The following is a 17341-nucleotide window of genomic DNA, read 5'->3' on the forward strand; positions in this document are numbered from 1 at the left end:
ATGCTGAGCTGCCAGGACTGGGTCTTCCTGTGGCTGTTCTTCCTTCCACGGGCGTCTGAGTTGCCTCCAGCTTTGTTGCCGTTACAGCAATGTCACAGACATTGGTGACACTGTGCATAGGTCAGCCCACACAGGTGCACGCGTGTCTCTGGGCTGCCCTCCCCCAGATGGGCCTGGGCATAGAGAGAATATACATGTGTGGATTTGACAGGCATTGCTTCCACAGCCTGGTCCACGGAGTAGGGTGCCACCCTTGGAGCTAAGGGTGTCTCGCTCACACGCGTCTCCCACACCATCAGGGATATGGAGCATTTTCGGGCTTTTAAGCTTTCTTCTCTGCACTGCAGCAAGTGTTGCCTAGAGGGATGGGGGTGGCTCATGAAGGCCGCCAAACTGCATGGGAAAGGGCAGGATTTTAGACAGGCAGAGGAAGGGGAGGATACCCCAGGGACGTGCCCAAGTGCAGACACAGAGGTGGGACGATGTCGGACAGAGGGCAGGTGCTCAGAGGGTGAAAGGGCCCAGGGCCCAGGGCCGCCTCTGTAGGAGCTGCCCCTCCTCCCCAGTGGCAGGTATGTGCAGACAGGAACGTGAACATGCTGTGTCCAGGAGAGCCTCTGCACTCAGCATTCTGCCACAGCCTCTCCTTAGAGGGGGGCCTCTTCCCTCCCCCGAGACTCCCCAACTTTCTCACAAGCATACCCCGTCCTGTTCAGGCCCTGTCCCTGAAAGAAACAGAGCGGAGCCTTCTGAGCGAGGAGCTCTCCAGGGCCAGGAGGACGCTGGAGCGGGTACAGCAGAAGGCACAGAGCCAGCAGGAGCAAGCGCAGGTGAGCCCCATGCAGCCAGGCCACGTGCACAGCCAAGCAGGTGCTGGCAGACCCCAGGGGGCCACCCCTCATGCCTGGTCCCAGTGGCATGACCCTCTCCATCCCCTCCCTTCCTGAGCCTCAGTTTCCCCCAGGTGCCTCCAGGGCTCCCGGTGGGAGGGGCACTCAATGGGCAGGAAAGATCTGAGTGAACCAAAGCAGTGGGTACCAGGACTTTACCTGGCTCAGTTCTCCCTTAGCTTTGAGGCTGGCAGGGGCCAGAGAGGGGGGGCCTGGCCCAGCTGGGGGCCTCCCATGAGCCAGCAGCAGCGAGTGGCTGAGCCCATATGTGCACTGGAGCTGCTCGTAGAAAAGCACAGCTGGGGACATGAACACCAGCCTTGTGGAACTCACTCACCAGAGAGATCCTTCCAAAGGAGAAACTGAACCCGAGGCAGCTGGCCCTGCACCCGAGGAAACTCTCGGCAGGAAAGGACACCCACATTGAGTCCTGAGCGGAGCCAGGAGAGAAGCGTCCGCAGAGGGGCTAGGACAGCCCCCCAGCAAGCAGCCGCCCACCCTCAGCCAGTGAACAGAGGCCCTCCCATGCACAAAGGCTGCTGCAGGCTGCCAGCGGGGGTCACCTGGGACCCCTGGGTCCTCCCCTGGAGCCCAGGTCCAGGGGGCTGGAAAGGCAGCAGCGAATATGGCACTGGGCAGGAGGGCTATAGGGAGGAGCGCTCTGGAGAGGCGGGCTCTGGGGAGCAGGGGAGGAGGACTCTGAGGCCTGTGCCTCCAGCTTGTGGGCAAGGCTGGACACCCACTGTTATTGCTTGCAGAACGCCAAGGCTTCAGCCCATCTGTGACGTGGCACCAGGTCCCGCATGGGAGATGAAGAGACTGGGCAGGGCTCACAGTGAGGGTGGCCAGAGCCCAGCGATAGGACACAGATGCAGGAGTTACAGCAGGATCTCCAAGGGCCCAGGCGGCCTGAGGAGGGGCTGTTTGTGTTGAGGTCGGGGCTGCTGTCCTGGGTGGCAGGGGCTGGCCCTGAACAGACACAGGTGCGAGGGTGCCCTGGGCAGGGAGGGAATGGGCTCAAGGCACCAGATGCCGCTCCTCTCCTTGCCAGGAACAGGTAGGATTGAGGGCGAGGCTGATCGCCAACCCCCAGCTCTCTGCCCTCCCTGGCCACACACACCCCATTAGCTGGGCCCACACCTGCCTCCTGCCTCTGTCCTTCCAGCTCCTAGCATGTTCAGTGACGAGGCCGTTCATTCCCGTACTTGTTGGCTTATTTTAAATTCAGGCGAGCCTTTCCGCCCTGTCCCTGGCAAGGACGCAGGGTTGGACACCTACCTGACTGGCGTTGAATGTATGGTTCAGTGTGCAGTGAACAGAACACAGGCCATGGTGCCAGACGCGGGAGGCAGCCCCCTTCTCTGCCCATTCTGAACGGGAGCCCTTCTCACTGACAGCACAGAGGCATGCGCAGGCTGCCTGCTGGGGGGCCAGGGCGTCCAGGCAGCGGGGCCTTGGGGGACGCTCAGTGACTCGGAGCCGGGATGGAGGGCTTGTGCCCCATCCCCAGGGCACTGTGCAGCGGGAGAGGGCGCTGCAATGAGGAGGCAGCTGCTGGAGTGTCGCTTCACCTCCTCCTGCCTGATGCCACAACCCAGACTCCTAGTCCCTCCAAGCAGGGCTGCCCAGAGGAGCTCCTGGCAGCCCAGGGGAGACTTGCCCCTCACTCCATGAAGCCCCACCCTGCTCTATTCCTGCCCCTGAGGCCTGGAGGGTTCCACGGGGCCCAGGAGGACCAAGCTTGGCATCGGGCCTGTGACCGTGCCCCTCCCTCCTCCCGACCACTGGCCCAGCAGCTCTCTTGGCTCCACCCCGTGGGCAGGGACCCAAGAAAGCCCTCCTGGGCCCTGGGAGCTGACGCCTCTGGCTCACAGAGGGGCCTTCTCTGGAGCCAGTGCTGGCTTCTGGAGCCTTCTCTTGAGCTGGCCCTGAGTCTCCCCCGGACTCGGGACCAGGCCTGCCAGCCAGCCGGCCTCCCTGGGGAGCTCGTTAAGGGTTCCTTTGCCACCTCGGCTCAGAAAATGGAAATTAAAACTGTTGAGAGGAGCGGGAGGAGAGGAATGCCGGCCAAGGAGCACCAGGCGCCAGATGACAGGAGAGCGTGCGCCCCCAGGCTGAGTCACCTCTGCCATCGGGCTCCCAGCCGATGCCCTGTCCCCGAGGCCCTCACAGGGGTATCCTGCAGCCAGGCCTCAGGGGCACCCATCACTGGCAGTGCTGGGGCATGCTGAGGCACAGAGCCATGGCCTAGTCACCCAAGATGGCCCTTGTCAGTCCAGAGAGACCAGAGGGAGTTGTAGAGAATGACGACAGGAGGCAGCAGCATGGCTCTTTTCCCAAGAGCAGGGGGCACAGGCTGCAGGAACCCCCATCCTAGCAGAATCCAGGTGGACAGGAGGGGCTCCAGAGATCTGGCACAGGGGCAGCCATGTGGGCACCTGTGCCCCCGGGAACACAAAGCCAGCTCTGGAGGGAGCCATCCCCCACCAGCCGCCCCCCGCCAGCCGCCTGCTGCTGCCTGGAGGCTTGGTCCGGTCCCCTGAATCCAGGGGTGCGGAGCCTCAGCAGGGCAGGGCTCTGACCCTTCATGTTGAGGACACTGAGGCCCAGGAAGCTGAGACTCCCCTGAGCCCCATCTGCCCTGCTGCCGCAACCTGGGCAGGGGTGCAGTGGGGAGGGCCTTGAGAGGAAGCGGGGCGGTGTCCCGAGGGGCCTGGGGCTTGGGGTGAAGAAGGTGGTATTTGTCCATGAACAAGGGGCCATGGGCCGAGCCTGGGGCCTCCTGGCCCGAGGATCCCTGCTGGCCACACTGCCCCAAGGCCCGAGAGGACACCTCGGGTGGTGTGGGCGACAGGGAGCCGACTCCAGCTGAGCTCAGTCCCAAATGGAGGGTAGAGCTGCCCAGTGTGTGGTGGTCCCTGTAGGGATGGGCTCTGCCCCAGGGCGCAGGCTGAGCTGAGGGGCTGCCTCCTGCTGTGTCCGTGGGCACTCACACATCACAGCTGTCAGGGGCCGTGGACGTCTCCTCATCCCAGCAGCCTGTTTGACAGTTTAGGAAACCAAGGGCCAGTTACCCCGGGGCTTGCACGATCAGCAGGACCCAGCTCCCCCTCCCAGGCCACTGCAACACCTCTCTCTCCAGGGTCCTGGCCTTACCTCACCCTCCGCTGCTGGGCCCAGCTCCCTGGTGCCACCGTGGGCTCCCTTCTCCCCGCAGGCCACCATCAGTGCCACAACTGAGGAGCTGAAGGCCCTCCAGGCCCAGTTTGAGGATGCCATCACAGCCCATCAGAGGGAGACCACGGCCCTACGCGAGAGCCTCCGGGACCTAGCGGCCGAGCGGGGCGATGTGGAGAGAGAGGTGAGGGGCAGGGCTGGGGGGCTCCTGGGGATGCCAGAGGACAGGAGAAAGCAGGGCAGGTACCAAGAGAGGAGAGAGTGGGGATGCCAGGAGGAAAGAGAGGCTGCACCACGGAGAAGGGAAGAGTAGTCCCTGGGACTAGGAAGAGGCAAACAGCCATAGGGGCGCGGGGCAAGGGGCCCTCACACCACGCACTAAGCCAAGCCCAGGCTCTCAGAGCAGATGAAATGGTGCCTGGCCCAGGCCATTGGCTAAGGGAAGCTGACACCAGTTTTCAGGGAAAAGAAGGCATCATTTCTAAGCCTCCTGAAGGGGTGAGTTTGACTTCAGGGTGAAAGTGGGCTTGGCTGAGTCAGGTGGACTTGGCCGAGTCAGGGTGCCAGCTGAGTGGGAAGGGAGCTCCCTGGAGGCTGCCGTGGGTCCCGACGCGGCTCCTGCTGCCCTGCTTGTCCTGGGAAGGTGCACAGCACACCTGCCAGCTCCCAGGGCACTGGCGGGGCACACCTGCCACTGGGAGGGCCAGCATGTGAAAGGGTGGCCAGAGCCACGCAGCCAAAGACTCCGGGAGTCCAGCCGGCCCCCTCGTTCCACGCACAGTTAAGAAAGTGGAGTCAGGAAGGGCCTGACTCTGGAGGCACTGGGGCAGCTGTCGCCTCCCAAAGCCTTCCCGAGAGACAGGCATGACCTGGGGCGAAGGGGAATTCGGACCCTTGGCCAAGAGACCAATCGAGCCATCCACTGAGGCACGGGGAGGCCCTAGACAAGCTGGGCTCTGCCCACACAGCAGGAGGCACGGACTTCACTGGGCTGGACACTAAGGTCGGGGGAGGCTGGATTTGGGGCAGCAGGCAAGAAAATAAGTGGGTTAGTGGAGATTTCGGGGTGGGCCTGGGCCTGGCCAAGGGCCCGAGGTTGACATGGAGGCCCCCAGGAGCCACATGATGGTGACGTGGGGTGGGGGACAGTCTTGGGCAGGGGGCAAGAGTCGCCAGGGCTAGGCTCACCTGGGCTCAGTGGGCAGGCAGATTGGAGAGGCATTTCTGAGGGGGGTTGGCAGGACGGGGGGACGCCTGTTTGTGGCAAGGGCAGGAGGGCACACGGATCTGGGCTAGAGGAGGGGAGGGTCAGCTGGAGCCCCAGCGGGGCCCACGGGGACAGGGCGGCCTCGCACACTCCCTGGGCTGCTTGCCAAGGCTGGGGGCTGCGCAGCTGACCTGGTGCTGGAGCGAGCGGCTGGCGCACACCACGCCCCAGAGGCCGGGCCGGCCGGCAGGGGAGAGTGAGGAGAGGGGCTCAGCCCTCCCCAAGCACCCCCGAGAGGCAGGCTGAGAGAGGAAGAGAACATGATTTAACATGACCGGCTGTTTACATTGGCCCCAAGGAGAAAGGTCTCCTTTCAACAGATTTCAAAGTCAGGCCCGGTCAGCGACCACACGGGGAAGCAAAACGAGATTGCAAAACTGGGGGCAGCAGGGGGAGGGGGAGGGGGAGGTGTGGAGAGGGTGGGGGTGCATTGGTTCTGCTGGCCTCAAGGAAGGGAGCGCAGGCCTCATGGGAAGGTCAGGCTCTCAGAGGAGCAGAACACAGCAGGGTGCCCAGAAAGGGAGTGAGGCTAAAAGGTGAGGACGGTTGAGGGGGACAAGAGGAACAATCACAGAGAAAAGCAAGCAGAGCCCATCCAGGCGCCAGGCTGGCCCAGGGTCACCATGGAAACCATGACGTTTTTCACAACCTTTAAACTGGAGGAACTTCTAGTCTCTCAGACCCTGCCTGAGGTCCACACGTGTGCACACACATGCATACACATCATCCACAGTGAGACCACACACCCCTGTGTACACTCGACACTCAGAGTGGTGTGTGCATGCTGAATGCAGACACTCGCAAGCCTCACGCACTCACACTCACACACTCACGCTGGAATCACATATGGACACCACACAGTGCACACAGGCGTGCACAGAAACGTGCACCAAGCACACACACGCATGTGTGCACACACATGCACATACGTAGTGCATGCACAGGCATACAGACATGCACACACATACATGCACACACACGTGTGCACACCACATACAGAGTGGACACCTGCACTGGCTCTCACACACACACTTATCACACTCACACACACTCACACATACACTCACACTCACACAAGCACTCACACATACACTCATGACACACACACGCACACACTCATCACACACGCTCATCACACACATGTACACACACACGTAGCGCATGCACAGGCATACGGACGTGCACACACATGCATGCACACACGTATGCACACCACGTACAGAGTGGACACTTGCACCAGCCCACACACACACTATCACCCACACTCACACACACACACATGCACACACACATACACTCACACTCACACACACGCACTCACACTCACACACACACACACTCTCACCCTCCCCTGCTTTCCCTCCACAGCCCTCCTCCCTGCAGAGCTCTGGAGCTGCCTCCCTGCAGGAGATTTTTAAAAGAGGCTGTTTATACAATTTCTAGCAAAGAAATAATTAGTATAATCACATTAAGTGATTTGGCTGTAAAATTCCTGTAAAAGGGATGGCTGTTCTCATGAGGCAGAGGGAGCGGGTGGGGTGGGGGCGGGAGTGGGGGCAGGCCCTCCCCTGCATTTGTTTTGCTTGTTTTCATCTCCTCTGCGCTGGGAAATGAAAACAGTTTCTTTTATGATGCATGGGCCCTTTTGCTGGTCCTTGACCTTCTGGGCGGGTTTCTGCTGAGCTCGGCGGAAAATGCTCAGCACGGTCATGGCTCCCACGTGTGGGGGTGGAGGGGAGCGGAGGGGAGGCTCTGGCCCTTCCCAAAAACAGAACAACAATAACAGCGGCAGCCTCGGGAGCCAGGCCGGCCGGGGGCCTGGACAATATCCTGTGAAAACAGCCAGAAAGAGGGGTTTGCTTTTGTCAAGCCAGCGACTTGACATCGCGGAGTCTTTGTGGCTTCCATCTCTGGGCATGCCCCGCTGGCTACCTCTGCCTCCTCCTCTGGGACACACGAGAGCCGGAATGGAGCCTTCTCCAGGGTTTCTGGTCAGGCCCAGAGCTCAGACCTGGGAGGCAGGAGACTGGGCACCAGGGCCAAGCCCCAGCAAGTCCCCTCCCCCACAGCGTAGGTGCTGGGGAGGGCCTTCCTGCCAGGCTGCAACTGTCCTCCGGACCCCACCCCTGGGTTCTCCCGGGCACTGTGAGATGCCTGGTGTCCGGAGCGGGAAACCAAGACCCTCCTCCCACTGCTCCTCCATCGCCAGAGATCCTCCTCCCACTGCCTCCCATGCCAACAGGGGAAGGAGGGCCAAGGGAGTGGGTGAGCCCCCACTGTGGCAGAGTCACTGTGCCGGGGTCACTGGGCCAGGGTCACTGTGCCAGGGTCAGACCCAGCCTGCCTGCTGAGGCTGCTGCCCACACTAGGACAGGCAGCGGCCTGGGCACCACGCTGTCACCTAAGGAGAGGACTAGACGCCGGGGGCAGGAGGTGGGAAGGGCCCCGGGCAGTGACAGTGCAGACACGTGTGCTGAGCTGCATCCCAGGTAGGCCTTGCTTACCAGTGGTCAGCGTCCTGGGGGTCCAGAGAGGCCGCAGGGTGGGGCCGGGCCCAGGGGCTCAAGGTGGGGTCTTCTGGGCTCTTAGGCTGGCCCTGCCTCAGCCCGTGGAAGCCGCCCTGCAGCCTCCGTAGCACTAGGGATTGGTGGCTCCATGGGGTGAGCAAAGCGCATGGGGACCAAGTTGGGCAGGGCGCCTGTGCCTGCCACACCATGTCAGAGGCCACAGGCCCCTGTGGCTATCCCTGGAGCAGCGGTCCCCAGCTGGCCTCTAGAGCTGAATGCTCCTCCCCAGGCTGAGAGGCTGCGGGCACAGCTGACCGTGGCCCAGGAGGGACTGTCCGCACTGCGCCAGGAGCTGCAGGGCATCGAGGAGAGCCGGGAGGGGCTGCACAGGGAGGCCCAGGAGGCCCGCCGGGCTCTGAGTGACGAGGCCCGTGAGAAGGACGTACTGTTGCTTTTCAACAGCGAGCTGCGGGCCACCATCTGCAGGGCCGAACAGGAGAAGGCCAGGTATGGCGGCCACCCAGGAGCAGCTGGGGGTGCCCTGCAGCCTGCTGTCCACCCAGGCCGTAGGGAGGATGGGGCAAGGGGGCTAGACAGGGGTGTCCTGTTGACTTGGGCCCCACTGATGGTGGGGTAGACATGCTAAGCAGGCCTCCCGCTGCCCAGTCCAAGAGGTCTGCAATGCTGGCCAGTGCAAGGGATGGCTGAGGACACGGACACAGCTGTCCCTGCCCACAGGGAGTTCCCATCCAGCAGGCAAGATAGGTCACAGGTGGCCTCCAGGAGGTGGTGCAGAGCTGGGGAGCAGAGGGAGGCCAAGGGCCTGGCTGGGGCTCTAGAAAGGCCCCTGTGGGGCAGCTGGGCTGGACGGCACAGCCCTCACAGCAGGTGGCAGAGGTACCAGGCTAGGCTGGATGTTGAGCGTCCAGGAGTGTGACAGAGAGGGGGAGACAGGGAGGGATGAGGTGAGGAGGGGCTGAAGAGGTGGATAGTGGACAGGGGCCATGCGGGCGGCACTGGGACCTGGGTGGACATATGTCTGTAAGGTGACAGGGAACCCTGCAGAGGCTGAGTTTGAGGACACTGTGCAGAGTCAAGACTGGGGCCAGTGCCTCACTAGGGGAGGCAGAGACCTGCTGGGCAGCTGTGCTGGCCCCGCCAGGAGGCGCGGGTGCCCCAGCCTGTGGCACCCTCGTCAGTTTTAAGCGGTCCAAGGAGGAGAAGGAGCAGAAGCTGCTCGTCCTGGAGGAGTCCCAGGCGGCGTTGCAGCAGGAGGCCAGTGCACTGCGGGCCCACCTGTGGGAGCTGGAGCAGGCGCGGGGGGACGCCCGTCAGGAGCTCCGGGAACTCCACAGACAGGTAGGGCGGCAGGGAGGGGTCAACATCCAACCAGGCACCCTCCCGCCTGGTGGGTCCCGGCTCCTCCCAGGGGAGCCCCCAGCCCTGGCCTTGCTGCCGCCTTTGAACCGCTCTGTCCCCAGACTTTGGGCCGTGCCCTGCTCAGGCTCACAGGGTCCCTGGTTGGGTCTGTCCCCGCGGGGCACAGATGACAAGACTGGAGAGGGCAAAACCAGGAATGCTTTAGCGAGGAGGAAGGGAACCATGCACAGCAGCACACGGAAGTATCCTACATGCAACTCCTTCCGGTGGCGCTCGGGAACTCAGGCAGGCTAGAGGGGAGGCCTGGCCTCTGCAGGGCAGGGTGCTGGCAGGCCGGGTCCCCCCAAGGCCTGGCTCCATCCCATCATGGCGGCCTCGGGGCAGTTGGCTCCAGTGCACCCCAGCCGCTGCCCACACTCCCTAATCAGTGCCCACCCCGCCCCACCTGAGCCTCCTCCTTGTCCCAGGTCCTCCAAGGAGGTTCCGAGGAGGTCCCAGGTAGGTGTCTACAGAGTGGCTGAGGGTGACAACTCCCAGGGCAAGGTCCTTTGGGGCACCTTAGCCCAAGCCTCCCTAAGTGTGGCCAGCTGCCCTCAAGGGACGTGTGAGTGGAGGCAGGAGGCAGGGAGGCTGCCTGGGTTCCAGCACAGAGACCAGTGACCCTGTCCGTGCGGCCCCACGCTCCCAGGTGAGGACACTGAAGGCCGAGAACCAGAGGAGGAGTGGAGAGGCCCATGAGCTGCAGGCGCAGTGCTCACAGGAGGTGCTGGAGCTGCAGAAGCAGGCAGCCAAGGCAGAGGCCAAGCACGAGGGTGCCCGGAAGGAGGTGGGAGGGCTGCCTGTGCTCAGAAGGGAAGGAGTTGGGCGTTGGGGAGCAGAGGGAGGAGGCCCACCCCACTTCCTCACTGTCTCCCACGGGCGCACCCCAACATCCCTCCTACAGGTCCTGGGATTGCAGAGGAAGTTGGCAGAGGTGGAGGCCGCAGGGGAGGCTCATGGACAGCGGCTCCAGGAGCACCTCCGTGAGAGCCGGGGGGCTGAGCAGACCCTCCGAGCAGAGCTGCACAGTGTCACCAGGAAGCTGCAGGAAGCCAGTGGTGTGGCTGATGCTCTCCAGGCTCGCCTGGACCAGGCCTGTCACCGAATCCACAGCCTGGAGCAGGAGCTGGCCCAGGCTGAGGGTGCAAGGCAGGATGCGGAGGCCCAGCTGGGCCGGCTGTGCTCCACACTCCGCCGTGGCCTGGGGCTCCATAGACAGAGCCCGTGGGCCTCCCCGGAGCAGCCTGGTTCCCCCACCAAAGGTCAGAGTCCTCAGTGGAGGCAGGCAGGCCCCTTTCCCAGCTCAGTCCCTGGCCTGGCACCTCTCTTTCAGGCCTCACAACTCGCACAGTGAGGGACTCGGACAGGCAATTGTAGGAGCCTGTGGCCGTCTCCCCAACCTCCCATGGCTGGGGCAGCAGAGAGGAAAGGGGAAGGGCGTGTATCTGTCACTGTGTTCCTGTCCACGACCCCTCCGCTGTCACCTCCCACAGGCTCCGACAGCTCCCAGGCTCTCCCTGGGCAACAGGGTACCAGCCCCCCAGCCAGGCCCCACTCGCCCCTCCGATGGCCCTCGCCCACACCCAGAGGCTGCAGCTCAGAGCTCATGGATGTGGCCACCGTGCAGGACGTCCTGCGGGACTTTGTGCAGAAGCTCCGGGAAGCCCAGCGGGAGCGGGTAATGGGGGCTGGGGTCCTCCCGCCCACGGCGGCACCCCCCAGGGGTCTCTGGGAAGAACACCTGCTGTCCACCCATCCACACGTCCCTGGGTCTGAGGGTCAGTGTCCAGGCTGTCCTGTTTGTTGTGATAAACACCAGCACCACCATGGCCCCCAAGCCCAAATGCCTTGGGTGGCTGGAGGCCGCCCCCTTCCTTATACCAGGCTGGAAAGCCCCTGGAGCCAGGCCTGCTGTGACACCCACCAGGGCCCAGGGTAGGGCATTCTGCAACTCATGCCACCCCTGAAGAGCTGCCGGGGCTGGGCAACTGCAGGACAGAGCCAGCAAGCTCCCCTCAATGCTCCCAAAGACCCCTCCGGTGGGGCCAAGCTCCCCAGTGGCTGCTCCTGGCTTCAGGGCTCCCACAGAACCACCCGTGAGCGGCTCCCTCCCACCTCGCTGGGTGACTTCAGTGGGCAGGACTGTGGGAAAGACAGAGGCAGGCCCTGAGCCCTGGCCGGGGTCCTCTGTGCACACTCCTTCCCTTCGGGCCCACCCTCCCACCGCTGCCAGCCCTGGGGGGCAGGGTCCTGTCTGCACTCAGCCCCAAGTCCCGCCAGGGGCAGCCCCTACCGGTCCCCCTGACCACAGGCTGTGGGCCGCCACCTGCCAGCTCTCCCACACCACACCTGTGCTTGAAACCCGGACCCTTTAGGCTGAGTCCCACTGGGCGCCTCCACCTCCCCAGGCCTGCAGGTCAGCACAGCTTCCCAGTGTGACCACCTTCCCCGCACCTTCCCCGAGCCCACGGCCCACGCCACCCACCGCCCTGCCCTGCACACCCACAGGCCAGACCGTGAGCGGCCCCAGCTGGCCCCGACCCTCTAGCAGACACCTTGGCCCTCCACCCGCCCGCTGGACTGCCCCCGCTGACCTCAGTCCTTCTGCCCAGGATGACTCCCGAGTCCAGATGGCAACCCTGAGCAGCCGGCTGAGCGAGGCAGAGTGCAGGTGTGCCCGGGCCCAGAGCCGCGTGGGGCAGCTGCAGAAAGCCCTGGCTGAGGCGGAAGAAGGTGACCTCCCTTGCCCTGCCCCGCCCACCCTGGGAGTGGCTGTGAGAGTGGCACCACCATGTCCCCACTGCTGCCGGCTATAAGCTTTCAGTCCCTGGGGCAGCTCAGTGGGAAGGGAGCCTGGGGGCAACACCCAAACCACCAGGCCTGGTGAGGCTGGGTCAGTGCTTGGCATCGGAGTTCTCAGCAGCGACTTCCCCAGCACAGAGGAGTGACGTCCACAGGCCCATCAGGGCCCTCCCGATCCAGCCCCCAGCATCCTCTGCCCCCCTGCCCCACCCTGGCCTCCTGCAGTTCCCACTGGGGGCCTTTGCCCTGGGTGTGCCCTCTGCCTGGCACCCTCTGCCCCAGACAGCCACACGGCTCTGCCCGGGCAGGCCCTGCCCCTCGTCACCCCCTCAGAGAGGCCCCTTCCTTGTGCCCCCCACTGCCTCACACTCACGAGTTTCTCCGCTTATTGCCCCTCAATTAAAGGAAAGAGGCAGGAGGGAAGGATGGGCGGGAAGCTGGGACCCTGGGGCAGCCCCAGGACCCTTGAGCTGCAAGGATGGACCCCCACCTCCACGTGGGAGCCAGTCACTCAAGTCCACAGAACCCTGCATTGCCTGCCTGTGACCTGGGAGGGGCATGGGGGCCCCTCAAGCCACCCTGCTTGCCCCACAGGCCAGCGCCGGGTGGAGGGCGTGCTGAGCAGCGCCCGGGCAGCATGTACCCTGCAGAAGGAGGCGCTCCGCAGGCTGGAGTTGGAGCACCTGGCGAGCATGCGTGCGGCAGGCCAGGAGAAGCGGCGGCTGCAGGTGGGGCAGGCGGCAGGGTGGGTCCCAGGTGGGGCACAAGAACAAGGCCTCTCGGTCACCCTCACACCCTGCAGGGAGGCCACAGGGCCGGGAGGTGGGAGAGAGGGGTCTGCAAGGGCTTCTGTGGGTGTTCAGGGCTGGGGCCAGCCCGGTGGGGCCCTGGGGCAGAGGTGCAGGCTGGGCTGTGGCAGGCGGCTTTGGGGTCATCGGGACTGGGGTCGTCCTTAGCAGAGCTGTCCTTACGGTGGTTCTAGCCCTTGTTTTACAGATTGGGGAAACTGAGGACTTGGCCCTGGGGGCACAGCGAGTGGGGGGCAGAGCCCCAAGTCTAGGCCCTTTCTTCTTGCTGAGGCCACAGCGGCAGGCATGGGGCGGCCCTGGCCCAGCCTTGGGGCTCTTTATAGGGTCACACTGTCCTGCTCCAAGACCGCTTTTCATTCCATGTGGCTCAGACACAGAAGGGGCCTCTCAGGAAGGGCTGAAGTCAGTGTCCCTACACGCCAGGCTTTGTGCTGGGGAGGTGCCCGCTGGGTCTGAGGTTTTCAGGTGAGGAGCCTGGGCCTGGAAATGGAACGGCCGGGCAGTGGTGGATGGAGGCCTGGCCCAGGCCTTGGTCCTCAGTGCTGGTGGGGAGCCCCAGGCCCAGCCCAGCCCCACAGGTCCAAGCAGCCCCCGGGGTGTCCTGAGATCCTCTTGTCAGGACTGGGCCAGGGGACAACTGTTCCGCTCCAGAGAGCTCCCTTGCAGGCCCCAGCGGCCAGAGAACAGCGTGCCTGGCTGAGGCTCCCCAGAGCAACTGCCTCCAGGCATCCCTCAACCCATTCTGGAAAGAGGGGGCCAGCACAGTGCAGAGGGGACAGGGCACAGAGACCGGGGAGCCACTCCTCTCCAAGGGTCTCTCCAATGAGGGAGGCCTGGGTGAGCTATCAGGAGGGACGGCCTTGCAGGTTGGCAGAAAGGCCCCAAGGGCAGCTGGCCAGGCCTGTGCTGTTCCACGCGGGGCTCAGCCCCGGAGCCTGGTGGCCCACAGAGGCCACCAGAGGGCTGTCAGCACTCAGACTAGCAGGCAGGCACTGAGTCCCCAGTAGGCCCCGAGCCTCTGAGGAGGTGGCTTCTGCAGGGGAGAGGGGAGGAGGCAGAGAGCAGAGGCCAGGCTGCAGAGAGAGCAAGGTCCTCATTAGCCAGGAGTTTGGAAAGACCCTTCTGGTGACAGCTGCTGGGGCAGTAAGACTAGAGACGTCTGTGGAAAGACCCAGGCGGCCTGGCCAGGGATGGGGTCAGGACTTGTGAGATGCCCAGGAGATGGGGGCACCTGAGAAGTCAGGGGACCTGGAGCGGGCTGAGCTGGGCCAAGTTTCATTTTATATGTATAGTCACATGTATGTCTCCCACGTGCATGCAGAAATAACGTGCTCTGCTCACAGGTTACACATTTTGAAATAGACCTTCTATTTTATTTTATTTTTTGAGATGGAGTCTCATTCTGTCACCCAGGCTGGAGTGCAGTGGCACCATCTTGGCTCACAGCAACCTCCGCCTCCCAGGTTCAAGTGATTCTCCTGCCTCAGCTTCCCAAGTAGTTGGGATTACAGGCACCCGCCAATACACCTAATTTTTTTGTATTTTTAGTAGAGACAGGTTTCACACCATGTTGGCCAGGCTAGTCTTGAACTCCTGACCTTAAATGATCTGCCTGCCTTGGCCTCCCAAAGTGCTGGGATTACAGGTGTGAGCCACCGTGCCTAGTTCTGAAATACACCTTTTAAATCAACCTTTACAAATACATTATTCAAATAGGCCACATTTGATCCAGTTCCTGAATTTATCAAAACTAAGGATGATGTGTTGAATTTTCCCACTACAATTCTTTTTGTCAGTGTCTCCTTTTATTTCCAAGGGTATTTGACTTCTAGATTTCTTGACTCTTCGAATTTGAAGTTTCTTGGTTAACTTTTCCTGAGTGGCCTGCATGTCCTGTGACTGCTGTTTGTCTTCCTCTTGGCCTCTGCTTTTTTGGTGTTTGTGTTTTCAGCCTTCATTTCATCGGCCTGGTTCTGGTTTCAATCTCACTTTAGAGTCTCTGCCTCTTCTGGGGGAATTTGTCCCATGTAGAAGTTTTGTGGTAACCCATGCTCTGTTTTTCCTTAGGTTGTTCATAGGACACTTTCTCCTTTCCGTGTGTCTTTCCTGCCTGTCCTGTCTTGCATGGCAGGGATGATTTATTCATCCTCTTTTCCCTTAGCATTTGCATCCAGGGCATCTTATGGCTGGGCCAGGACAGCGCCCTGCCCCCTCCAGGGGCCGAGGGTCTTGTCCCTTCCCTTCCCAGCTGCACTGCTTCCACCTGCGCCCTAGGAACTAAAACTTTTGTTCCTTAAAACTTCCTGCTCTGGACAATCCCCTCTTCCAAACCTGCCCCCCAGGGGGGCTCTGGGCTCTCCTGCCTGTAGGTTGAACTTCTCTTGGTGTCTGTGGACCCCAGGGCTCTCTACCCACAGCAGCCCACACCTGGTGCACTACTTTTTGCAACAAATTACTGATGACTTAACCCCACTTTTGAGCCCCCAGTCCCATAGGTGAGAAGCCTGGCATGGTGTGACTGGCGTCTCCCCTCTGGGTCTCACAGTCATGGGGTAGGCTGGGCCACCCAAGGCCCCGGGGAAGAGTCCTCCTCTGGGCTCATCCAGGTGCTTCTGGGGGCATCCGGGCTTATCCCAGCGTGGCGAGTCCAGCTCTTTGCGTTGTCGGGCTGAGCCTCATTTCTGGGCGGTCGGCCAAGGGCTCCCCACTCCTAGCCAGGGGCTTCCTTGGCTGTGCCACAGTGTGGCAGCAGCGCCTGCACTCCACGCCCCCCATCTCCACGTGCCTCACACCTCACGGCTCCCTTCTGCCGACACCCGAAGGTGTGCGTGAGTGGGTGAGACCCACCTGGGTGGTCACCCTTTGCTTAACTCAGAGTCAACTCTTCACATCCCCAAAGTCCCCTGGCCATGAATCCAACGTAATCACAGGATAACGTCAGGGCCAGAGCTCACAGGGCCCTCTGAGGGCTCTGCCTGCCACATGGGTCCGAGCAACGTGTTACCAGCTTTGGTGAACTCCATGCCGCTGGTTTGATGGGTGGGGACGCTCATGGCATCTCTCCTGGAGGGGCCTGGTTTTCATTCGATTTCAGGCTCCTTGTTTGCCTCTGACCTTGAGTTCAGATGGGTTCAAGAAATGTGCAGATTCCCTGGGTTCTTTGTGTTTTTCTTGTCAGTGCTCTTTCCAGAGTGGCAGCCAGAGGCCTCCTTGTTTTTGAAATTCAAAAATGTCACCAAAATGTGGGCGTGTCGGCCCCTTTCATTATTTTTACCTAGCCTGGCAAACCCTCCCTACTTGCAGAATCAAATCTACCTTCTGTTTACAGAGGTTCCTTCCACTGTAAAAAAACATCTCTTCTCCTTCTCCCTCTTCTCTGTTCTTCTGTCCTGGAATTCTCAGCATCCCAATACTGATCCCCTGGACCTGTCCTCCTGGCTTCAATCTTGAATTTCTCCTTGTCATCTCGGTTTTCCCCAAGGTCCCAGGAGAATTTCAGGTCTTACTCTTACTCAGCTAATCTCAGGATCTGCCGCATCTTGTCTGCTGCTCCTGTCCCCACAGTGGCCTCATTCGGCCTGAGTTTTCATTTTGGATTGTCCACCTCAAGACCCCTGCCCTGTCCTCACCTTGAGAACACTAGTTACCATCTTCTGAGGTGTGTCAGTAGCTCACTTCTCTGTTTCATTAGAGACTCTCAGATCTGATTCCTCAGATCGACTTTATTTTCTCAAACCCCAGTGGATACTAGTTTTGTGATTTTTTTTTCCTTTGCATGTCTTTAAAGAAAGGAGTTCTGGCCTCGTTTGAAGTTGGGAGTGGAGAGGAACCCATCAGGGACTTTATGTGTCCCCATCCAAATATTTCAGGCTCAAAAGAAAGGCAGAGAGAAGGGTTCCAAGATCCCGCAGCCACAGGGAGCTGTGGGGAATGTGGGGAGCCAGCAGTGGAGTTCTGGCCCTCCCGGAGCTGTTCTGTTCCTGAAGTGGGCGGGGTGGGAGCGGCGCCCTCCAGTGCACGGTCACGGTGCAGTCCTCCACCTCCCCAGCTGCTTGCCTCACAGGGATGGAGGGATCCCCGGGTCCCCCAGCCACAGCAACCCTCTTCCCTGAGGTCCCGGTAGTACAGAGTTGCCTCCCCAACACCCCTGCAGCTCCCTCCAGCCCTCACCCTTCTGAGTCAGGGTATGGGGGCATGGGGGTCCAACTTTGGGTCTCCACACATGAGTGCAGAGGACGTCTCTGACATTGATCAGACCTTTGTCTGTATGCATTTTTCTGCTTGGTCTAGAATTTGCTCAACTTTTTTAGTGAAATGTGCTAAAATCTATCATTATGGTGTCAATGTTTTCTTACAATTCTGGCAATTACTATTTCACCCATTTTTAGGCCAAGTGGGTTTCATCTGCCCTCGGGAGTCCTCCAAGTCCCTGGTCTCCAGCTCTGAGGAAAGTTTTTCCAACATTTTGTA

General features: G+C 61.5%; 1 protein-coding gene across 1 annotated transcript in view; it reads left to right on the plus strand.

The window, feature by feature from the left end:
* Positions 1–17341, plus strand: part of CROCC2 (ciliary rootlet coiled-coil, rootletin family member 2) — a 79202-nt gene that overhangs the window by 46615 nt on the left and 15246 nt on the right. Inside the window, exons 19-27 of the mRNA XM_055379988.2 lie at positions 717–830; positions 4108–4251; positions 8131–8348; positions 9041–9200; positions 9910–10047; positions 10165–10522; positions 10754–10938; positions 11873–11993; positions 12657–12790. Of these exons, the coding sequence (XP_055235963.1) occupies positions 717–830; positions 4108–4251; positions 8131–8348; positions 9041–9200; positions 9910–10047; positions 10165–10522; positions 10754–10938; positions 11873–11993; positions 12657–12790 (1572 nt within the window). The remainder of the gene's footprint in view (positions 1–716; positions 831–4107; positions 4252–8130; positions 8349–9040; positions 9201–9909; positions 10048–10164; positions 10523–10753; positions 10939–11872; positions 11994–12656; positions 12791–17341) is intronic.

This window comes from Gorilla gorilla, chromosome 11 (genome assembly GCF_029281585.2).
Source record: "Gorilla gorilla gorilla isolate KB3781 chromosome 11, NHGRI_mGorGor1-v2.1_pri, whole genome shotgun sequence".
Lineage (NCBI taxonomy): Eukaryota > Metazoa > Chordata > Mammalia > Primates > Hominidae > Gorilla > Gorilla gorilla.